The 25124-nt window shown below is 42.1% G+C and overlaps 1 protein-coding gene across 2 annotated transcripts in view; it reads right to left on the bottom strand.

The window, feature by feature from the left end:
- The window catches only part of acap3a (ArfGAP with coiled-coil, ankyrin repeat and PH domains 3a), a 60857-nt gene that overhangs the window by 17563 nt on the left and 18170 nt on the right, over positions 1-25124 (bottom strand). For both annotated transcript variants that reach the window (XM_068597343.1, XM_068597342.1), the window contains exons 2-10: positions 16919-16976; positions 14890-15009; positions 14289-14342; positions 5907-5965; positions 5349-5532; positions 3267-3311; positions 3068-3163; positions 2454-2528; positions 935-946 (exon numbers count right to left, since the gene is read on the bottom strand). In XM_068597343.1, the coding sequence (XP_068453444.1) occupies positions 935-946; positions 2454-2528; positions 3068-3163; positions 3267-3311; positions 5349-5532; positions 5907-5965; positions 14289-14342; positions 14890-15009; positions 16919-16976 (703 nt within the window). The remainder of the gene's footprint in view (positions 1-934; positions 947-2453; positions 2529-3067; positions 3164-3266; positions 3312-5348; positions 5533-5906; positions 5966-14288; positions 14343-14889; positions 15010-16918; positions 16977-25124) is intronic.

Raw genomic sequence — 25124 nt, forward strand, 5'->3', positions numbered from 1 at the left:
GACAGCTGGAGCACTTTAACTCGCTTTCTGCTCTCCCGCTTTCTTGTGTAAGTTTACACAAAAGCTTATTGCACATGCTCGACGTGACGGAGAAGGAAAGAAACAAGAAAACGCGTAAAGAAGAATAACAAATTAGGCCACGCCGTTTGTAAAAAGCAGTGGTGAAAAAAGAACAAAGAGATGCCACAATTTTGTGCATGAATAAATCAAGTCTGTCATGTAATATTTCAGATTCACAAAGTTAACATGTAGAATGAAAACAACATTAACATTGTCATCCATTTTAGGACACTTGCAATTATCCCTTTTCAAGAGGCAGAGGGCGGAGAAGTACTCAGATCAGTAAAGAAGCTAGTACCAAAGTGTAGAAATACTCTAGTACAAGTAAAAGTCCTGCATTCAAAATCTTCTTTTAGTAAAAGCACACAGGTATTAGTCTCAAAATATACCTAAACGTACTCATTATGCAGTAGTATCTCTCTCTTATGATTATTATTGCATTATTCTCACTTTTTTAATGGCTAATTTTAAGTGCTCTATATACTGCCAGGCATCAAAATCCATAATAATACATCAAAATTCATGAGTTGATTTATATTTTGTCTAAATAATCTAAATGTTGTAAAAAATAAATAAATAGAGGAGCATAAATCAAAAACAAGTATAAGTAAGTGAATTGTGTAGAAGTACAAAGCGGAGTTACTTTCCACCACTGGCAGCAGGCGATGTAACAGACACAGGCCATTCAAACTAAGAGCTGTGTTTCTACTGTGTTTTCTTTTTAAATAAATAGTTCAGGGTTTACTTCAACTTGCCCTCAAGGCTTTTGAAGTCTGACTACAGTTTGAAGGAAACTTCAAAAGGTTTTGTAAATGTCAAACACACGAAACCAAAGAGGAAATTCAGATGATAAAACAAATGGAGCAGAACTCACCTGCATGAGGGTCTGATGGTGAGAGGAGATGGTGGCAAACATAGGAACAGAAGAGGAGAAGAAAACAGCGTTAGAACCACTCGTTCAGGTGGAGATAACACTCATCTTGCAGCTTCAATGCGCCTCTAAACATCCTCCTCTCTGGTCGACCGGCTGTGAAGATGCCCACAAACGGCATCACATCGTCTCACCATTCAGATTTGAATGTGGCTTTAACTCCCTGATCGTGCTCATTTAGGACTACAGCACCGGCCCCTTTGGTGGTGGATGGTGCATGATGCTCGCTGACTAACAGCTCTGGCATAAAAAAAAAACTAAACAGATCAATACCGAGCCCCACATGCGACCGGGCCCTTCCCCGCGGCACAGACCACAGGGCCTGGAGGGAGAGTGCTGACCGGAGCTCGTCTGACAGATGGTCACTGATCCTGGGGTACGCCAGACACTTGCCCGCTGGAAATGAGGCTTTCTGAATTATTAAATAACAAGATATCAAACAGGGAGTGCCTCCTACATGTATTTATGTGAGCCCCAAGAGAGCCTTTTTGAAAAATTCATCCAGTATTTTAGATTTTTCACTAAAAACGTGAAAAATTAAGGCATGTTCGTGCACAAAAAAATAACCCCAAAGTCAGAAGGAAGATCCTACTTATCAGCACATCCAGAAGATAATGTGCTGGCCATCTTGAGCAGACAACAGTTGGATTTGTATCTCTTAAAAACACTTAATTCCACCTGATGCTAATGCTTAAATCAATGCCCGGACTTTGTTTGGGGGGATTAATCAAACACTTCCCAGCTGCCCAGGTCTAATCCCTCCCCAGTCACAACAGATGCACCGGGCCAGGTGGCAGACTGGATCTAGGAGGTGAGATGTAAGCACATTAACGCCCTGTTTCACATCCGCAGTTAACAGCTCAGTATCAACTTTGCCAGGAAGTAGACAGGTAAAAAAAAAAATGTGATCCTGCACACTAATCAAAAAAAGTAGAAGAGATTCCTCACAGGTTGAAATTATGCTGACGATGCTCCTACATATGAAACCTTTCACTCATCAATCATCAAATTAAAATGTTACACTTTTAAGATCTTTTTAAACACCACATAGAACATATTATAACACCTGTTTCAAATCAGACAAATTATGAGTATGATATGAGACAATATAGGCCTGAAATCTATTAATATTTTTATTATTATATGACATATTATTCCGCATTGCCCAGACGTTTGTAACACTAATTCCTAATTATGCAATTAATCAAATCAACACAACATAAACTGGGAGTAGCGGCTGAAAACGGATGGATTTATGATTTTTCAGTTCATTTACATTTTAGCCTTGACATTGAGTTCCTAGTTATTGCAGCTAGCAGCGACGCGATCGGATACAAATCCATGTTGGAACAAACGTCACATCCCGCAGCGACGTGTAAACCGATGCTCTGCAGAATGTTTCGCTATAATTCTTTAACATTTTGAATTGGTTTATCGAAAAAAAAAAGAAGCAGGAACTCACCCTCTGCTGAATGGTTGCATGTTTATGCTCCATTTCCCTCTTCTCCATGGCTGAATCAATCACCAGCTGATCCAGCTGAAAGTCACAGATACAACAACATAACAACAAGTTCAGTGTTTCTGAAGGGACACGCAGCCAAAGAAACATCCTGTGAAACGCTCCATCTTGAAGTGATGCTGAGATATAGTACAGTAGAGTGACTACGACTGATATAGAGGAGTATTAAAGGCACCGTGAGAGCGCTGAAGGGTAAAAGGGGGATTCAGAGAAGCCGACTGCAACACAGGCTTAGCTTCCAATTACCAGTTGGGTCAGTGTTTGGTAATGAAGCATCGATTCTCCCGCAGCAGACAACCTGCTGTGGCAAACAAGTTAATCTGTGATCATAAATAACATGTTCGTGCACCCAGAAAGCATTGGTTTGAACTCTAATGGATCCTTTTTCATTGAATGCGAAGAGGAAGCGTTTTACTGGGTGCATCGCGCCTGAAATCAGATCAAAACTTATTACGCAAAGGAAGCATTACGCAACTGGGTCTCATCAATAGTCCAAAGGAGGACAGAACAAGTTTAAATGGAGATGGAGCTCATGAGGATGAGGATGCTTCGCTCACCTCAGTGGCCAGTTTCTTCATGTACGGGTCGATCTCATCCAGCAGGTTGTAGCCCTGCTGGAACAGCGAGTACTGGGCGTTCATGAACGACAGCATCTGGGTGGGACAGAGGCGGTTGTCGTTTGTTATTTTTTAACGTCATGAAAGTGCTACGACAAAGATGCAAGGTGTTGGTTGGTGTGTGTCTGCCGTGACTCACAGCATCCAGGATCTCAAATTTCTTCTTCGCCTGCAGGACATTGATCTGCAGATTAAAAAAAAAAAAAGACAGACGTGTAAATAATAGATGCGACTATCTGGAGTATTGATTATTGTTTGATGATGTCTACGACGCCACATGCTAATGAGATATCTCCATCTAGTGGACAGTGTTTGTCCTCTCAACACCAACCAGGTAAAGACAAAGTACTGGAGTTAAAGTACTGTACAAATCTGATGTACTTGTACTCCACTACTTGACTTGAGACAGTTTTAGTTACTTTGCTCATCAATATATCTGAACAGAAAACATTTTACAGAACAAATATAATGTATTTTATTCATGTTGAGGGTGTGGACTGTTTGAAACTTTGAATTCTGGGTTAATGTGACAACATTTAAAACCTTCTTTTCAGAATCAAACCAGTCGATTAATTCATGGGGAAGATAAAATAAAGGCGTTTTTCTGTTTTTGGGGATGTTTGCGGTCAGAAAAATGGGCAATTTAATGTTTATGACATATAGCAGCTGTGATATTAATACTTTTACTCTGAATACTTCCATATGTCCCAGTAAAAAAACACCCTGCCCTAAACTAGCATCTAGCATTTCATGAGCTGAAGTCTTTGCATTTTGCAGCTTAAACAACGCAAACCTAAATAACATGTTGCGCCACATTTAGGAGGTCACTTATACAAATAGCACATCTCCCCGCAGCGTTGACCTTTCCTGCCTCGAGACACTTTCAATCAAGACTCAAAAGGGTCAAAACGCGTCTGAGAGTCGTGAGAGAAAGCTGCCGGCAGACAGACCGAAGAATAGAAAAGAGGGCGCCGCCATCGCGCCGATCACACTGAATCAGTCTCTTTGTTGCCCCGCGGGCGGTCGCGAGGTAGGGAAGGAGGTTACAACTTGTGGACAAAATAAACTGCATGCTGCATATGAACCGATGAACGGAGAGGAGGATGCGTCATACGGGAAGGATGGAGAGGCGCTGACGTCCCCTTGCGAGCTAAAAGGGCTACGTCATAAATTACTTACAAGGATATGAACAGATTTGAACATCAGCTAAATGTTTTACAGTGACGCTCGCCCCTCACCTCTCTGCTCCCATCGCAGACATGTCACCCGACACGATTTGCGCTATTTCAGTTCAAATTAAAACACACGCACGCTGATGATATCCATCAACTGCGGAGCAAAAGGCTCGTCACGCTCCCAGTATGCGTCTTCACACACCTACAACCTGACATTTACACTCACTTCACGCCGGGGGACGGCCTGCTGTGAGCAGCTGAGACAAGAGCTTTTTTTTTTCATCCTTTAAACAACACTTTCTGTCACCTTTCATATTATTTAATGAGCACTGAGGATGCTTTCGACTAGAGGCTGAAAATGTGCGCTGTTTGAGCCTAAAGGGTCCTTTAGACTCGGGTTTTCGTAGCATAATACCGTTATTTTTAAAAGCCGTAGCAGAAACACGAACAATGGATCCCATTAAAGGACGTTTTGGCTGAAGAGGTCCAGCAAATATGAGCGTTAATAAAACCCGTCTGACGGAGGATAAGGACACGCAGATGGCGGTGAATTCCTGGAGGGAGATATCGGTGAATCTCGGTGTGCAGGTCGACTCTGAAACGGTCGTTGTGCCACCTGCTGTTCTGGCGTACGGAAAAAGGCGGGAACTATAAACCCAAACGAGTCCGTCGATGCAACTGCCGCAGTTGCAAGAGTGTATATCGCCCTTAACCCATCTCACAGTCATCAGTTTCAGACTCTTCGCTATCAAAGAAATTCAGGAGCCTGTCTTTCAACAGGAACTGCGAGTAACCCGAGCAGGAAGACTTTTACATCACGCCGATTTGCGGTAGGCTCAAAACATGACGGCGTCACTAGTTTTACATCCACTATTTAAAGATCGAAACTAAGTGAGTTGAAGTTCGGGACACAAAACAGCCAAGATTGCTTCTGTCGAAAGCTTCTGCTTTTTGGCTCCACAGACACTTCCACCTAACTTTAAGTTGATCTCGGCCTCCTCTCACTGTAGACACAACTTCAAGGATTCAAAGAGACTTTGTCTCACCTGTAGTACGTAGTCCAGAGCGAGGTGACGGAAACACTTGCGAGTGATGCTCAGCGTGCCGCCGGCCTCTTCCACCTCGTGAGGCTTGTTCTTTGGCGCCTGAGCATTCTTCACCTGAGCTATTTCCATGTCCTCGCGCACCCTGTCGAAGTGCTTCTTGGTCTCTTTGAACTTCCGCACATCCCTAAAAAAAGACACGGTTAAGGAAGCGAGACGTCAGTCACTGCACACTGGATCACCAAGAAGCTAAAACTACATTTCTGTTCAGAAGAGTCGCAGATTCACAGAAGAAAATGTCAGGATGACATCACAGGTAGGACGTGAGGGCACACTGTATTGTTCATGATACATCTGTGACAACAGATCCAGGCTGGAAAAGCTTGTACTGTTTAATATTTTAAAAAACACATAAAAGGCTTTCGGGGGTAACGAGGGTGCAGCTGCTCTTTGAAGGTTCGGGACCTTCTGGCTATTTTCTAGCTCTGTTGAATATTTTAAACATCTTAAAGGTCTGCGGAGATACCGGACCGAAGCGCGGTAAATTGCAGGTTTACTCACTCTTTCACAAAGTTGTGCAACTGCTGCTTCACGGAGCGCTGAGCTTGATCAAACAGGATCTGGAACAGATGAAAAGATGAAGGGATTAACACGGCTGGATGATGTCTTTCAAACACATGACTTTGTATAATCCGAAAGAGGAACGGTTTTCATTCATGTCCGAACTAGAGCTGAAACGATTAGTCGATTACTCCGCTTTGAGTTCTGTTTTAATAACACTTTTATATACAGTTTTAATTTAATTCCTGCAAAATGCAAAATGTTATGTCAGCTTCCAAAATATAAGGATTTGCTGATTTTCCTTGTTTTGTGTGATGTAACATTTTATATCTTTCGCTTCTGACTTTGGGCCCTAAAAAAAGCAGCTTTTTCATAATTTGATGACATTTTATAGAAAAAAAAGTCTTGATTAATCAAGAAAATATAGCAGATGAATCAATATAGACAATCATTTTAAATAAATAAGGGACCGTAGATCCAGATGAGAAAACCGGGCAATTTTTAAATTATGAGTTACATCAAAGAAATATAAAATAATGAATTAAAATGAATTGTCGAATCAAAAGCAGTGGTCCTACATTTTTTAGACTTGTTAAAAAAAAAAAAAGACGTGTCTATTCAGGGTCCCACGTCAAGTCTCTGATATCTGAGTCGTTAATGGTTTCTTGCATAATTGTTTAAATAAATGCATTAAAAAAAGCTTTTTAAAAAAATTAAGTTGCTGCAAATATCAGTTTTATTAATACTTAAACCGTTGATTCTTATGTTTTGATGACACTACTTCTATAGGTTAATATACATTAACAGTAATATTAAAAAACAACAACACTGGTGTAAAGAAGTAATTGATGCCAGCTTAAGTTCCATCAGTAGGGCTTCATAATGTGACACATGAAGATGTAGTCCCTTTACTATTGATTTAATGTTTGCTTTTGACTGTTTAACTAATACAGCACAAGAACAAACAAAAAAATAATGCACGTTTTCTGCACAACCTGAAGCATTTTGTCATTTCTCATTCAAAGTGACACAACTTTTGGAGGGAAAACGACATTTTGCTGCATTCAAGCCCTCCATGTGTTTCTCACCAACAGAGGGCGACAAAGCACAATGGGTTATTTTCCTTCACGTGATGCATGCACATGATACAAATCAGCCTTCTAATGTGCGGTGAAATGGTGGAGGAATCCCGCTCTGACTCAAACTACACCCGCTGCGACACACTAACACTCTCGCCTTCTTTTCTGTGTTTTACATTCACCATCTCTCCTCCTCCTCTTCCTCCTCCTCCTCTTTTTCGCCCTCTGAGCATATCCTCTGTGATCACTGCTGCTGCTGCTGCTGCTGCTGCTGCTGCTGCTAAATAGGTCACTCGGACAGAGAGGGAGGGAGGGAGGAAGCGAGTGAGCGAGAGTGAGGAGAGGAGGCTTTTGGTACAATGTGACACTGCAGAGTCTGCATCCAAAGCAGACGCAAAAGGCAAAACCCACGCAGGCGAATTGCCAGAGCCCGAGTGCTATCACCATAACTGAGCAGCGAGATCGGTTAAAAAGGGTTTGCATCCTCATCCTGCCTGAATAATTGGATATACCACTGTGGGTGTGGATTAGACGATTTGCAAGGATCCCATAAAACTAAGCTTATGAGTGTTTTAAACTCGGGGATTACAAGCGCCGATGATGAGCGAGACACTTCTCTATAGTTAGGCGAGCCACCAACCCGCGGACACAATAAGTATAAATGACTTAAAGCTGACCAGGCTTCAAAATAAACGTGTGGCTGAGATGGAAGTGGTCATTGTATTCTAGCGACTCTAAAAGGAGACGTGTTTGTTTGGATGGTGGGTTAAGGCTTCATTTTACTGCGCTGTAAACTCTGCGTCCAACTAAGTGTGAGAGTGGAACAACAAAGCCGCCCCTCCCATCCTGAAAGCATCCACTCCATGTGTACTGCATGTGATCAACCAGCAAAAGGGATCGCTCCAATGCCGCACCAGACGCACCAACAGGTGTGAGCCAACCTTTGTAGTCGAGTAAATGAAGTGCTTTTCATGGCTTCTTACGTTCAAAGAGGCTGTTTGACTGCAAAGGGGTTGGACCGTGCATGTGTGGTCAATCTGTTCTCCCCGATGCCGTTTAAAAAGCGCAAAATGAGTCCCACGAACACGCAAGGACCCGAAAACAGAATCGGCGGCGGCCCTGAACACTCGGGTGTGAGAGGTTAGGTTGGGCACCGTGCAGACAAGAGTGAGATGTATGGAGGCTCCATGTCAACCGCAATCTTTAAGACGTAGTCGAGTCAACAAGCACACATTTATGTTTAAGACGTGTGTGTGTGTGTGTGTGTGTGTGTGTGTGTGTGTTTGTGAGTGATGGCAGGGAAACTGCTGTGAGACTTCCTGGCTCTGGGGGGTGCAGCCTGGAGCATTCCTGAGCTGCTTTTGTGGCAAGTTGACACCCTACTTTGATGGCCCGGGTCGTCTCTGATGTCCAACAATACACCACCTAAAAGGTACTGTGTACAATATGCTTGAAGGAATATCTTCGGTTTGATTGGCCCAATCATTTGTGAACTATATTATTCATTAAATGTATTATATACTGGAGGAAATGCTGTAAAATTAGGACATCCGGGGTCCCCAGAGGTTTGTCCTCAGTGACTTTGGTGATCCTTTCACCGAACATCAACAGTAGCGTCTTGCAGTTGTGTTTGAACCCACCAGCATCACTATTGAGACAATTTTGTTTTTGGATTGGTAATCTGTATATTTATTCACACCGAAGGGACAAACACAGAATAAAATCCTGTCCATGGTTTCAGAGTGCGCTCTGCAGCCGGTGGTGGCAATCACGCGCCTTTAAAAAAGAAAGACGTGATGTGTCAGCAAGAGGCGGGGCAGAAGAAGAAGTCTACAAATATCTATTTAAAAATAGACGTAATGAATCAATTTTTTGAAATAGATTTGAAGTTAGGAAAAGCATTTAACGGATTTGTTCTGCTTTAAGGACCCACACATTGTGTTGACAACAATTATCACTGTGTTTGCCTGAAAACAGAAGTGAACGTGTCTTCAGCTACTTCAACGACATGTCTTTCCACATAAAGATGAGAAATTAAAGTTGTTTTTTTTACCAGATGAGATCCAATCACATCCCTTCTATTAGCTACATGATGGACGGGTTAGCTCGCGGCCCCAAATTACATGTTATTAGATAAATATAATGTTTTACCAGAATGTGCTAACTGTAAGTATGTTGTCATGCAGACAGTTTCATGTTAGCATACCATTGCTATCAATGAGCTGTGACTCTGACTATAGGCTTTTAGTCACGGTGAAATCATGAATGAGATACCTTTTTTTGTTTGGATTTTCTGAATCTGACAATCACAATATCTTCTTATCATATTTAACAGACAGGTCGACACACGCAACGTAGTCGTGATGTGGTGCGAACAAAGAAAACACTCTCAAACATGTCGGACCTAAGTAAGTAAGTTTCGGAGTATCTGGCACATCTTCCTGGGCCTGTTATCAGCGCTCAGGAATGGGACGGCTACAAACACCCTCACAATGGACTACTGTCTCATTCCACAGGCATGTCGGGACACAGAGCCATCTAATGAAAGCACTCGAGCAATAATCTCGAGGCAAATTGGATGATCCGTGCACAAGAGTGAGCACAAAACTTTCAATAGTGTGGGAAAAAAAACTTTATATCCTTGACTGACCGTACCTGAATCACCCGGCTTGATTGGGTCAGCCGGCCTTCTGCTGTTGCACGTTTGGTTATAGAGCAAACTCATATTTAGGATTTACTACACTGCTTATTTTTAAATCAAAGCAGAAAGAAACTTTACGGCCACTTTGCTAGTTGAATTTTACAATCCTGGCAGCAACGGTTCTGAAAAGTGAAGCCGATGCCAGTGGTTGTACTTTGTTCCACGCTCTCGTAGTACTTCTGGAGGCAAAAACAAACAAAAAACAATGGCAACCTGCAAAAATCAAGATGGCGAAAAACAGCCAAAATGCCAAACTTAAGGTTGTAAAAACCAAATCGCTGATGTTTGTCCACAGACGTTCAATACAACTCTTCTACCAGAAAGTCAGGTGTTGATTCATTTCTATATTTAAGCATTGAGATAGTTACTCTCCACAACTCATGTTTATATATTAGGACAAACACATCCCAATATAATGTAGACATGTCCAATGAATATACCCTCAAAAACATTCATATTATTAACTTTGTAAAAATAGAATTCATGGTGTGTATATGCAAGGAAAAAAGGCCATTTGACACCAGAAAAAGTTGGATTATATAATACCTTTTTCCCTATTTTTCTATCTATCTATCCCTCTATTGTGTGGTGAATTTGTCCAAACAATGCAACATTTCTGGTCTTCATACCGCTCAAGGTCTTTACAGTCTAATCTCATCCCCATCAGCACCAATAATCAGCTGTTATCATGAAGTGTTTGAGGAACACAACAACAATAAAGTGTCGTGGTGGACGTTGCAGTGTCTACTTAAGCATCGGTTTATCCGTCAGGCCCCCGTAAAGACTTATTATTTCATATACTTTGACTCTCTGAACAAAGGACGCAGTTGTAGTCTGCGAGGAGAGAGGAGGATTGCAGCGGCAGACAGAAACGGCTTCCTGCTGAGTCCGTCTTTGTTTCCCAGTTTCCAAATATAACCGAGACGCACACTAGCGTTGGCGTTTCTCACATGGGAATACACTCATTCAGTATGCACAGCTTCCTGCAGGGAAGCGAAAACCGACTTAATAAACAATATGTAATCATAACCTAAATTCCTCCATCCATCCCCGCCTACTGCACACACACACACACACACACACACACACACACACACACACACACACACACACACACAGTCCTATGTATAATTCTATAGCAGCTCAGATGTTCAGTCTCTCTTTGCATCTCTGTGTCAGGCTGCTCTCATTTCTAATGGATGTTTAGAGTCAAACATTAGTCAATAATTTATTGGAGCATTCATATAGAGTTTCATGCTTGAATTAAATGAGGATTCTTGGCCTGATTCTGGTGACGCTTCTGACAGGAAAAGACGCAGAAGCTCGGAGCTAAAGTTTAAAAAAAGAGAGCTGTACTTGGCTTCACCTTCATACAAACTGAGTTTGTTGTGTTGTGTGGTGCTAATTTAGCGATAGAGAGAGAGGGGCGAGCAAATAGGGAACTGGAAGGGAAGCGAGGGCCAAGACACTTTCAGACTTTTTCTTGGTTGTGTGTGTTTGCTTGTCTGAGCTCGCGTCCTCGTACGCGTTTAATTTGCGTTTTGAAAGAGGCATCCTAGCACGGCTGCAACAAGGGCAGTTGGCCCTCAACGGTCCCATTAGTGCGGTGCCATTTTATATTGCGTACACACAGTGGCAGCTGCATGACAGGAGCATGTACGCAGAGGGACATCCGTCACAAGTAGCAAGATACAAACATCATCATATCTTATTCATTTGAGCCCCCCCGCCGGAGTCCCTCAGGCTGCAGGAGAGCCGCGCATTAAAAAGCCGGCGGTGAATTTTCCTAGATTAAAATAGGAACGCGTAAAAGACGTCAACATGAAATGTTAATCACGGTCTTTTAATATCAGTAGGTCACGACGAGGAGACGGTAAGGTCACGTCGTTGTAAATATCATTTTTCGGGAATCTACTCTTACGACACGTCGCCCCTCCAGCGCTGCTTACACACCAAGCTAACAAAGGAAAGCATTGAGAGACAATCATATTAATGTCCAGTTAGATTCTTGGCTCTAATGGACAGGAGGAGGAGGAGGCGGAGGAGGAGGAAGAGGAGGAAGAGGGGGTGTTCAGGAGGCTGAAAACCCAGCTGGGCTTACAGTGGAAGTGGCCAGCTGGTCTCAGGCCAAAGCCTTGCTCTCTCATGGCCTGTAAAGTGTAACACACTGAGCCAGTCAACAAGAGGATACGTGAGACTGAAACGCTGTCAGCCGGATGCTCTCAAGTCCAAGTCTGACTGAGAAGAAGCAGAATGTGGTTGAAATATGAAGAAATGTGCGAAAGATCAGTCACAAAAAGAACCGGCTTTCCAATAAAATGAAAAAATGAACAATACAAGCTTCATGAAGTAGCTTTTTCGCAATTTCGCATCATATATATATATAGTTAGATCGATCACTTGTTCTCAAATATTCAGCAAAAGACCTTTCATGAGATCAATTATTAGGGAAGTTTATTAGGTACACTTGTCTAAGACAAATGCCGTCTGAGAGCCGTCCTGCAAAAAGATCCATTTATGCTTTCATGCAGGTTATAATGCAAGTTATTATTGGAGGTGTTCAAGTGAACTCATATTTAGTCTGCTGTAGTTTGTGGTGTTGAATTTGATGTTGTTAACGTTTATCCAATATTTAGTTCATCCTCATTGATGATATAATAAGATCCTTGAAACTAAGACCATTAGAATAAACAAACCGTACAGCAGATCGTCTAAAAAGAGTTTACGAAACGCAACATGCACAGAAAATGTGCTCATGCTATTTCAAAATAAATGTTCATATTTTTAAACCTGCGCTAAATAATATAGTTGATGAGAACAGTGAGAGGAGTTGCATTCTTTTTAAAATGTTATCACTTGTACAAATATTTCTATCTTTTAGGTCATACTGTAAACACTTTTCTGCCTTTTGCACTGCTGGTTGCATTGGCTGTGCTGCATTTCATTGTCTCGGTACTTCTTGTGCAATGAAAATAAAATTAAATATGATCTCCGTCACTGTAAATAACAACCGCAACAAGAAAAAACATTGGCAACTGGCGACAGAAATCCTGAGAAACATCCTTATTGTCCTCTGATGCACACTCCTGCTTGTCTTTCGGCTCTGGAGCTGTAGAGTTTTATTTTTCATTGCTGTGATTACAACCTTCACTTCACCGGCTCCCCTCATTATTGGTCCCCCCACTCCAATATATATATATAAACTTATATATACATATATCAGACAAGAGGACGCTATTGTCTGTCTACATACAGTCACACAGATACTGTACATATGTGACCCATTCAAGGTCACACAGGGTTGCTGCTGTCCAGCAACTAAACCTAATCTACTCCTGGCTAAGCAGCCCCCCGGGGTCATTAACCCTTTAATTGTAAAGCGGCCAATCTCTCTCTCTCCCTCCCTCTCTCTCCCTCTCTCTCTCTCTCTCGTTCTCTATGCCCTGGAGGTGAATGACATCTTTGTCGGGGCTCCAGACAGGAAAGTGATCCCTGCACACGCTTTGCACTTTACAGCATCGTCAACCCACGCGGCGGGTTCGAGCAAATGGACTTCAAAAAGGCCTCGCAGGGGCAGGAGGAGGGGGGGGGCATTTATATCAGAGGCAGGGAGGGGAACCGACGCAGCAGAAAAGCAGAAACGCTGTTTATGTCAGGGGTAAGATGTACGTTTATGAAAATACAGCAACAACGCTGGGAATAAGAAAATATTGAAAGAAAGATTTAGCGTTTTTTCAGCTTTGGGAGATGTGATGTCCACTGTCGTTCTCTTCCTCTGTGTTCAATTTAAACAGCTGGACCGAAAATACCCAAAATATGAGCGCATGGCGCTTTGTGTTTTTGTAGTTCAACTGGAAGAGGGGACTCTTACGTATGTTTCATATTTTATGCTACTTATCTCATGTCAAATAACTGTAGTTTTTATTTCCTCAGAGCAAAACAAAGACTTCTTTGGGTTGTGGTCATTCTAACCTGTAGGAAGATGTAACCCCTTTACGAGTTGATAAGAGTTCATTCAATAAATTGATTTACGTGTTTATTGATTAACTTTAACTCCCCCTGTTAAGTAGACACAGTTTTATCCTTATAAATCAACAGATAACATGAAGCATAAAACAGAAATTGGTCTTCAGTTAAGTCTTTAAAAGGATAATTATTTAAAATATTATAATAATAAATACTTTAAATGTCCTTATATATGCTTATATGAGCATTATAAGATGTTACAGACTATTGCAATGAATTAATGATACAATGATTGCTAACATTCATGACTGTATTATTAACTAAAACTAAAAGAAAGGATAAACACCTTTCAAATCCCAACCTGGCAACCCTGAATTTTCATTACATTGATGCTTGATATACCATTTATAAACCATTAGTTACAATGCATGCGCCTTATTAATAAGTAGCTCTAGACAACTCACAACATTGTTCTAATACACAGAGACGATCTGAACTGTGACGACGCTCCGACAGCGACGGACCGACATATTTAACGACGTGTGAAAGAAGAAACGCTCGTGGGATCGGTTCAAACTGCTCAGCTGGAGCCTCCGCGTTCTAGGAATACTGATGTCGGACAGCAGGCCGACTCACCATGTGGTAGTTGATGATTTCCTGGAGGCTTTCACCACACTTTTCCAGGCACTCCTGCAAAAGGATGAAAAAGCACATAATAGCATCATAATATAAACACTAAAAATTGAAACCAAAATCTAAATAGCAGGATATGAAAAGAACTGTAATGCTAACTTTAAGCTGGTTAATGTCACTTGAGTGACATTGCAGGGTTTCTTCTCTTGAACTTTGCACAGGAAAATAATCTATAATTGCAGGCCTTTTTTCTTCTTACAATGGAAACTACAAATACGAACAATAAGACACTCACAATTAGTCTCCGGGTTGAAGCCAAGAAGGCATTTAATAGTACTCAACGTCAGCAGCAATGAAGCAGCCCGAGACGACGGAGCCAGGAGTAAGTTTCCAGACCGCATGTGATGCTCACTTACTAATCTGTTAGTAATCAGGTTTACTCACACACACACATTCAGGCTAACACCCAGAGAGGAGGAAAGCCCCCGTCCCCGGAGACAATTACTCTCACGATCCTATCCGCTAAACGTCAGAGGGAAATTTGATCGATAAAACCACAATAAAAAGGCTACGATGTTTTCACATTTACTCATCAGAAGCTCACCGAGATCGTCTCGTCCTTCTTGCACTGCTGAGACAAATCCCGGATGCCGTTGACGAAGAGCTTGTTGGCGCTGACGTACGCCTTCCCTGCTTCAATCATCCCACTGCATAGCTTCACCAGCTGAGGAGGAGAGAGACACACACATTTGGGAGACATAAATAAAAAAGGTGTCACTCTCACACCTCATCGTATCATTGAGGACATCGTATCATTGAGGACATGGTGGTGTCTAATATGTTTGACATCAGCATGCCACACGACACATATTGTGAACACTGTCGTCTTTGTGTCAGTCAGCAAAAATTGGGAGATATTTGTCAAATTTGTCGGCCCATACTGTTCAGCTTTTCATGAGAGGGGGAAAAAGTGTTAGTTTTAATGGCAGGCTTTGGTTTTTCCATCCTCTTTTTATTCTCCAGCAAAGTCCCACTTCCTCCCAGCTGCTAACCAGACGTACGACTGAGCCGTTCTTTAAAGGATGCTTATTTGCTTCCTTGAGTTAGATGAGACGGTCGATAACCTTTGTTTTCCACACAGACTTTACTTAGGCAGGCCGCCCAGATTTATTATCGGCTGCCAAAGTGTATTTGGCGACACAATTGTATTTTTTTTATCCATCTGAAGGAAAGATGCCTTCAATGAACTATTAACTGGAGGACAACCTTCCCTCGCTTCACCTCTCCTCCGGTTCATACTGCGATCACAGCACTGCCTCTTGACAATCGTGCATGCCATGCGAAGAAACACGAGAGAAGAAGACAGTTTGCCAAATTCATAATAGAATCAATCCAGAGTTCATGCATGATTTACAAGCAAAGCTCTGCACAAATTTGTGTGATATATTAAAGTAAACTCTGATGAATTAAGTCAATATCGAGGGGCCAACACTTGAAATAAATTATGAGAATAACCTAGCATGATTTCAAAAATGTAAAAGATCCACTAACCGACACCTCTATAGGTAACACAATATATGTAGGTTTTGTTCAATTGGTGCACAACCTAAATTGTAAAAACTATGAGTTATTCTTATCTAACTTTCATTTAGAAAGTTTGTCCCCGTGTACCTTTAACCCTCATTTAGCGATAGCGACGGCTTGAGCACAATGCTAATATCGTCAACTTTGTATTAATGACATAATGTCTTACTTTGTTTTGTATCGCTGTCAATAAACAATAAAATAAAATGTTACAGAAGTTGGCATTCAGTGTGTAATGTAGTTGAAAGCTCCTGAATCTACGGCTGAGTATTAATCCATTTAAATATGGATTCCTGAACATCCTCTCCTCTTCATGGTCGAATGTTAAACCCTGAGAAACGATGAGATCAGAAGCTCTCATTATGTTCTTTCACAGCAGTCCACTGTTGTTTCCTTCCATTGTGTTCAACTGAACTAGTTTGAATCCTGCAGCAAATGGAAGATGTGGACTGAAAAGCACAGAACTCTGTTGGAGGTTTCCAACACTGCTGATATAAAAAGGAGAACAGACTAATCCTGGCTCTCGCAGACACACACACACACACACACACACACTCTAATTCAATGTCAAAGGGAGCAGATGGACCTGTGACACAACAACGAGCGTTACAGCCTTAACATCTGGCTTCCTCATCAAGCGGGTGCCTTGAAAGCCGGTGGGAGTGCCTCGTCACGCTTCGGCGTACCTCAGCTGAACTTATCAACGGGACTGAGCCACGACGAGCAGCGCAACGGGCAAGACGCCGAGTACCGCTGCAACAAGATGCGCTGCGATAGATTATAGAGAACAAACCAACAACCCTCATTTTTAGTCCTTTTCATACTATATACTAATGCTGTAAAGGCCTGGGATCAGTGTGAAATACCCTTAAAAGGTGCGTTTTCCAGAAGTGGAAAAATAACACACGATTATTTCCAAACAAATTCAAGGCTGGTTAATTTAGTTTATAATGCATTGTACACATACGCGTCACAGGAAGTGTTTTAAATGGCTTTCCAGGACCAGATGGACAAGGAGATAGCGGGTAGTGGAAGGCAACATGTCTTACCTTATCTAGTTTCGCCTCAATCTCCACAACCTCCGTCTCCACTTCATCGATGTTTGCCCTGCAAAACAAAAGCAAGAAGAGTGTTTAAAGCACGTGTTACCGGATGACGACAATAAATCCCATAAAGGTAATTTATCTCATTTGGAAAAAAAACAGCTGTGGAGTTTTAGCACGTAGCCAAACCCAGACATGTTGGAGCAGCAGCAGTAGAGGGAGTTTGTGGGAGAGTCGTCCTGGGAGCCGTTCAGCTCTGTCAAAACAAAGTGACAGACGAGGTCTCGACACGCGAGGAGGGAACGCGGCTGTCTGGCGCGTCCCGAGCATCCCCCGATCCACTGTCAACGCCACCGCCGCTAATACCACACCCAACCGCACGACACAGAGAGAGGTGTGATTTACACTGCATGACGTAGCCCCCTAAATGCACCGCTCCCTCGGCTTCTCCGCATGCTGGTGTCAATAAGGAGAGCGACTATAATGAATTGATGCATTGAGAACCTGCAGCTCATCCTGTTGGCATCTGCTTCCTGTTGCACAGAGGGGTGTGTCATAGGAGTACAACTATGATGATAGTCAGTCTTTTTCATAAAAACACATGCTCTGCATACCTCAACCAAATATCCGGACAGTCCAATACTTTGGTCCATATCTAAACATCCATGTGCCCCACAAGGTGCATCTTAAGGAATTTGGTGATCCTCTAACTTTTCATATTATGCCCCCATAAAAGGTTAACATTTTGGGCTTTTAGTTTAATATTTGTTGGATGGATTGTCATGGAATTTGGTACACGCATGTATGGTGACCAGAGGATGAACTGTAATAACTTTGGAGATCCTCTGAGTTCGGTCTCATGACTTCCCATTGGCCTCAGATGTACTTATTTAGTGCCAATTACAAAATGTCATGGATTAAATGTTCCCTTTATTGTTTGGTTTTCATCCGTTGACATCACATTTCTCGTTTTTCCAACGGGTACTTTTTATTTGGATATAGCCTCTTATAAAGTATTAACATCTGAGAAGCGCTTTTGAAGAAATATACTGGCATCAGGGGCAGCTTGTTCGTCTTGAAGTGGGGTTGTATGAGGTACTTCTATAGTAAGCGACAGATGCAGATGGATGGGGGTCAAGACGCCCAGAGTATGCAGCAGCAAACCTTATTTTAGTCATCTAAAAATAAGCTCATGAAATCAATATCTGTTTCAGTGTAGTCTGTATTTAGAATATTTTCACCGCTTTATTTTGCCGTCAAACTGCATTTTCCTCAAAGTCACAGGACTCAAGTGACAAAAACAGTTTGGATTAGTTTCACTTTCCAGTTTAGCTCCCAGTCAGAAAATATTCTAAATACTGTACACTTACACAGATATTGATATTTTGAAGATGATCTTACTTTTAAGCTTTTTTTCAGGACATTATTGTCATGTCAGTCAGTAAAACCCTGACTATGTACCTCACACAGCGCTCCTTCAAAACACCTACACTATTATGAAGGTAGATTTGTGTCTTTTTTACTCGAGCAAATTTCTTGTCTGTAAGTAAATTATCTCCAAATCTTTGCTCTCAATTAAAAAAAAATTCTCCAAAAAATATTTGATCAAAAAAAAAAATTGCTTTCAAAAATAAAATTTGCTCTCAAACGTAAAATTTGCTTTAAAAAAAATTGCTCTAAAAAAAAATTGCTCTGAAAAAAAAAGAATTTGCTCGCAAAAAAAAATTGCTCTGAAAAAAAAATGCTTTCAAAACTAAAATTTGCTCTCAAAACTATTTTGCTTTAAAAAAAAAAAATTCTCTCAAAAAAAAAAAATTGTTCACAAAAAAATTCGCTCTCAAAAAATAAAATTTAGGTTTGAAAGCATTTTTTTGAGAGAGAGAGAGCAAATTTTTTCGGGGAGATCATATTTTAGTTTTGAGAGCTTTTTGTAGTTTTTTTGTAGTTGTGAGCTTTTTTTTGAAAGCATTTTTTATTTATTTTTTTAGATTTACTTACAAACTGGAAATTTCCTCAGGTAAAAAAGACACAAATCTACCTTCATATACTATCCCATTAAGACTACTTTTCCATTTAATATCAAGGAAAAAACACATCACACACACACACACACACGCACACACACACACACACAACACACAGCAGCTCTGTGATGACAGTATCTGTGGCATAAAACCGGCCACAGCTGGCAGGATATATAAAACTTGTATCTCTGTCTCATCTCATTCTCGCTGGCCTTGGGTGTGGATTAGCCGCAGAGAGCTCGTCGGACGGAGGATGGCACGTGCTCTCATACCCCCCCCCCCCCCCCACACACACACACACACACACACACACACACCCCACACTCCCACAGCTTTCACTCTATACCATCTCCTCTCTTTTTATAGGGATCTGAGGAAGTGGAAGGGGAGGGAATACTCCTGAGAGGAAATATCCGTCAAAAGCTCCAACTCATGCAAGATGGAAACATGCATTACTAAAATAATCAATACCACATTATTCCACATGTGGAACGTGTGTTATTGTAACCTCAACTGATCTCCTGCTGAACAGCCTTCAGCCAACCACACCCAGGGATAACGTTGCTGTGAGCAAAGCTGTTTTCATTGCTGATGTCATTTTTTGAAAACTGCCCTTTTTATGCGATAACGCGGAGCTTAGCGGGCGCTCGCATTTCAGGAGGCTCGCTCGCCTTCACGCCTCTCAGCAGCAGACACGTTGATCTGGAAATGTGATCTTAATATTTTATTTTCAAACGTCTACAAATACCAGTTTGTAAATGACCCATTTTAAATTTGCCAGAAGTAGACGCAGCACTTTTGAAACAGCGAAGGTTCTATCATCTTTTGTAAAACCTCCAATTCCACAACATGTTTATTTAACTGTGCTATAAATATCAATGTGCAAAGACTTCAGACGTGGTTTGAATGGTTCGTCAAGGTTTCTGTGGATGATTGGATTCACAATATCCTTTTATGTTTACGAGACTATACACAAGTTGAACAGGGTCAGAAAAAGGTGAGGTTATGCTTCATTTTTTTGTCATTATCAAGCTTCCGACTCAGACAGAAAAGGGCAAAGAAGTCGCTCCTTTAAGATGCAGGAAGTCTTCCGCAGGCAACGGGATCCACTCTCTGCGTTGCTCATGAATGCAGCTGAACAAGTGGCTCAACATAGTGACAGCCCGGCTAACTGTTCCAGATGTGTGTGGACCCACTACTCCCCTCCAGGCTGCACCCCCCCCTCCCCCTCACTGCTCCGTCTCGCTGCACATGCCTCCCATAATGGATGCACACGGGTTTCCCCGCAGGCCCGTGGCCAAGGCAACCATCTCCTAAATGGGCCGGAGAGGTCCCCGACGTGCTAGTGAGTTGACCCTCATTCACACCACGGGGGAGCAGTGAAGCTAAGTAGATAATAACCTGACTCACACAACACAGCTATACTGTGGCATCCTCACGCCATTAAAAACTCATCAGCAGACTGCTCACCAGCAGTAAAAGCAACAACACAATACGTTTAGAGCCCGTCAAGGCAGATTGAGATTACATGCCCGTGTTGGTGTGCAGAATTAAGATGGAATCATTAACACTGAGATTGTGCTGAGCAAGCTGCAGCTTTGGTGGTTTCTACATGCTGACGGTGCGTCCAGAGGAACGTCTGAGGTGCCGTCTCCTGGCCCCCGAGACGCAGAACACCTCCATTTTCTCCTGGATTCATGAACCACCGCACGTAATGACTAGTTTCACAATGACGCTTAAGGTTACAAGTCTTTTGAAATGTTGGAATAGAATAACTTTTTGTCCATGCTGGCATTTTTGTGGAGTGTGAACGGAAATGTTTCTTGTATTCCATTAAGCAGTGGAAAGGAAAAAAGTATTCTGATCCTATTGCGAAAAGTAGCAATAACACTTTGTAAAAATACTCAATTACAGGTTAAAGTCTTGGTGTGAGTAATGTAAATCATCAAAATGCACATTAAAGAAAAAGGGTTGTTTTTTTTTGCTTTTATTTGGTCAATTTTTTTTTTTTAAACCATATTTTCTAAAGCTTATCATATGTTTTGTATGCAATTAATATATAAAGCAACTAGGGGTGGGCATCACCAGAGGTTCCACAATACAATATCATCCTGATACGATATTATCGCGATACGTTGAGTATTGCGATATAATGCGATTTATTACATTTTTTTCAACCGCAAATTGTCCCCAAAGGAAAACTTTGTCAACAAAAAAAAAAAGAATATTTCATTATTCTAGGACCAAAAGGTTTAGAATTGAAAAAATAGAAGATTGATAGTTCCTTTCACGCAAAATATTGCGATACTATGTCGTATCAATTTTTTCCCCACCCCTGAAAGTAACCAGTAACTAAAGCTGTCAAATAAAAAAGTAAAAGGGTAAAAAAAACTCTGATATTTGGCAGAGTGGAAGTCTAAAGTAGCATGAAATAGAAATACTCGAGTTAAATATATGAGAGTACAGTATTTGTTGGCTGCGGGGTTGAGGGGGATGCAGGTGGACACGAATGCCCCCAGAAGGTTGTGTTTTAGTGGGTGAATCCCAGCAGAGCAGCCTGGTGGTCTGGAGGGAAAACGAGCAGGTGGGACGCTCAGGAGGGAGCCAACACTGGGTCCAGGTAGTGACCCCGAAAATACAGCCGTGGCCGCCCCCTCTAACCAAACCGCCAGCTGGGGCACACCGACTGTAACCCACAGCGCGGGCGACCCGCTGGGGAGAGCGAATTAGCCAATGAGTGATGCGGCGATGTCGTCTCTCTCTCTGCCAGCATACAAATGAGGACAGCTGTAGAGCAGCAGACTACATGCCAGCTTCAAGAGATCCTTTAGCAATCAGCAGACTTTGATAATCAATCTGCTGTTTGCTCTTCAGCATCTTCAATCTTCATTCAAAACCTGCCACAGAAGGTTGCGTCAGTGTGGAGAGTTTGGGAGGCGACAGTGGGGACAAGGAGGGAGGGGAGGGGGGGAGACAAGAGGGCGGCCCCGTCTGTCTGAGGGCCCCATTGTGATGAAGACACTTCCTGTCTGGAGAAATAGCAGGATTTTGTTAGAATATTGATTGCTTTAGTGTCCTAATTGAGGCTGGATTACAGAGATGGATGGCTGACTGGAGGGCGGAGGGGGGGGGCACATCCCCTTCAGCTACATTGAACAGCAGCTTGAGTTATTCTTAGCTGCCTGGCTCTCCTCCTCCTCCTCTTCCTCCAGACCACTACATGAACTAATGCAGGGTCAAGGAGGCCCCCCCCGGCTATGCAATGCCAAGCAATCCAACCCAGTACATTTTCAGAGTCACTCATAAATATCTTACCTCCCCAACCACTTAACCGTAACTCGGCACAGCGAGCCTGTCGGGGGTTTTGATGTCATAATATTTAGAGCCATACTTTAAGCTTTTCCAAAACCAAAACTAAAAGAGCAAGAATTGGGCAACGTTTACTGCAACGGACGCTAGCCAAGACAGCAGGGTCCCATGTAGTGGTGTCCATCCTCAAAGCCTGTCCTTCAGTAACAATAAGCAGGTAAATGGGTGTCTCGCATGTTTCCTGGTCATACTTATCGGACTAACTAGCTCAGTGATAAATTTATTTAGGCTATTTATTTCCACGTCTTCGACATAGAGCATTAGCGGGTGAGGATGTTTAATTTTTTCGAGTAATGCTGCTTCAGCCTCAACATCATGTATGTATGAAGACATGAATAATAAAAACACATTTTACAGGACTTGATATAAGCTGCGTGGAAATACAACAACTGTGCAAGTACAATAACACAACAGGCAGGAAGTCAGGCTACTTTGTTAGCAAGCTAGCGATAGGTGATAAAAATATGAAATTAATGTTTGCTAGCAAGGAATTAGGAGTCTGCTTTTGTTTACCTTTGAAATCAAGGACCCCTTGTTAAAGATTTACTGTTATCACAATATGTGTCGCTCAAGAACAGAAAGCTTGACAGGCCCCTCCCCCAACACAATGTGGGAGGGGCTTAGTGGACAGGCAGTTGCTGCAACAACAGCTTCATTATGACCTTCGAAGAAACGTTTACACTCATCTCGTTGGCGCCATATTCACGCCGTCGTCTGACTAATTTAAGCATTTTGCCACCCCATAATCTGTCGTAACCCAACGCTAATGCTTATAAAAGGTGCAGAGGGAGTTCAAATGTCTCCAGTAATACTCTCCCTAAACATGTGCTCAAAGCCCTGACTATTGTTTCATAAGCCCGGGCTTTTATCTCCGCTTGAAAGCTTATCTGTGTTCCTCGTACTTAAAACAAGCCCGCTTTCTGTTTTTCCGAGAGAGCCGAGTGCTCGGGCCGCACCGTAAACGCCGCTCGCAGCTCTGCACCGGTCTGTATCGCGTCGCCGTCGCCGCATTAGCGTCGAAACCCTCTTCAGCAACGCACATCTGCACTAATGGCCTCACAGAAGTGACACGTCGTCGACTGCAGCTATGATTACTCATTTATGCTTCTGTTACAACGTGCTGGAGGCCGTAGCGTTGGGCCATATCGATGGAGCTGCATGAACAGGATGGGGGCGTTATCCATGCATCACTCATGTGCGGTCAGTATATTAAAGCCTTGTTGCTCTTCTATACAACTGGAGGACAGTGCTTGGATCCCCCATCCCCCCACTATAATTGCAGACCGTGCCAAATATGTGTGCAGCCAAAACAGCTGAGAGGCAGCCATTGACCGAGCCCCTGTTTCTGCAGCAACAGTCATCTGCAGACGATGCCTCTCTCCCAGCCCACCCACTCATTCATGCAGTGGACTTAACACTGAGACCACCAACACTCCCTCGCAAACTATTTCCTCACCGAGTGTCTGATCTCTGCCAAAGTGTGAGGGGAAGCCGTGTGGTGTTGAGTTCAGGAGAGGGCGGGACCTTCCAACCTTTTGAGGTCTCGTGGTGTCACGTTACTGTTGTGATCTCCAGAAAATGCATTGATTAAGTGATCAGGTCATTCTATGAACATTAATTGGTTCCTGCTTCTCAATTATGACTTGGGTTGAACATGTGACCTTGGGCTCTGGGATTTTTAAGAATTAATGAAAAATAATAATTAATTGATGAAAAGTAGTTTTTTTTTTTAAATCAGAAGAATCTTAATCTTACCCCTAGAAAATGTCACAAAATAGTAAATAATTATTTTGACTAAGAATTTAAAACTCCATTCACAGAAGACAAATTACTTTGAACTTTAAATATTAACCGATTATCAAAACAGGTGTAATACAGATGTCAGTGGACTTGAATCAAATAATATTTTTTCAATATTTTAGATTTTCCGAGATTTGTTAGTGTCTCAATAAAAGACATTTTCCACTACATTGAGACATTTTCGAGAATAAACAATAAATCAATCATTTAGTCTATTAAATGTCAGAAAAAAGCATGTAACCAGAGCTCATTGAGATGCCTTAAAAATGTATTTTTTTTGTCGCATGGACAAAAAATAAAACATGATTTACTCCCCTCGTTCTCTTACGACCTCAGTGTGTCCAGTGTCCTGCCATCTAAATTTGCCAAGATGAAAGCCGAACCCGTCACTGCTCTGAAGGCTCTCAGCAACTGAATAAACAGTAACGCGCCACACATCATCTCACGTAGCTCGTCCTCGTGGAGGAACCCCCCCCAAAAAACATGGTCTATTTTAGCAGGAGGACACGTGTCGGCTTCCCTCTCTCACGACAAAGAACAGCTTTGTAAATCCCTCAGAGAGACTAATGGGCCGCTGAGTCAATTAACAGTCAATTACTTTACGTCGTCAATGTCTGTCTCAAACGTCGTCCCTTCATAAACTCGTTATAGCCAAACAAAAATGTTTCGTGAGGTAGGAGTGACCTTTGACGACCACATTCGAACCATTTCCTTCCCAAATTTGTGCTAAATGTAAAAAAAAAAGAAAAGTTTTTTGAGAAGTCCCTGATATGGGGCGCAAAATGGGACGCAACATATCTATAAATATCATCTACTGTCCTTTCCTCGTCATCTCAGAAGGAGAAGACGGGCGCAGCTGATGGGTAAACTTGACTCACTATATATATATATATATGTGTATATATATATATATATATATATATATATACACACATATATATAGTGAGTTTACCCATCATGCCTGAAGGCAGCCAAGAGCGCCAAAGCCTCATTTTTTACAACAACAGACTAAAGTCAAC

The sequence above is a fragment of the Clinocottus analis genome, unplaced genomic scaffold (genome assembly GCF_023055335.1).
Source record: "Clinocottus analis isolate CAN_PGR_092001 unplaced genomic scaffold, fCliAna1.0.p SCAF_4, whole genome shotgun sequence".
NCBI lineage: Eukaryota > Metazoa > Chordata > Actinopteri > Perciformes > Cottidae > Clinocottus > Clinocottus analis.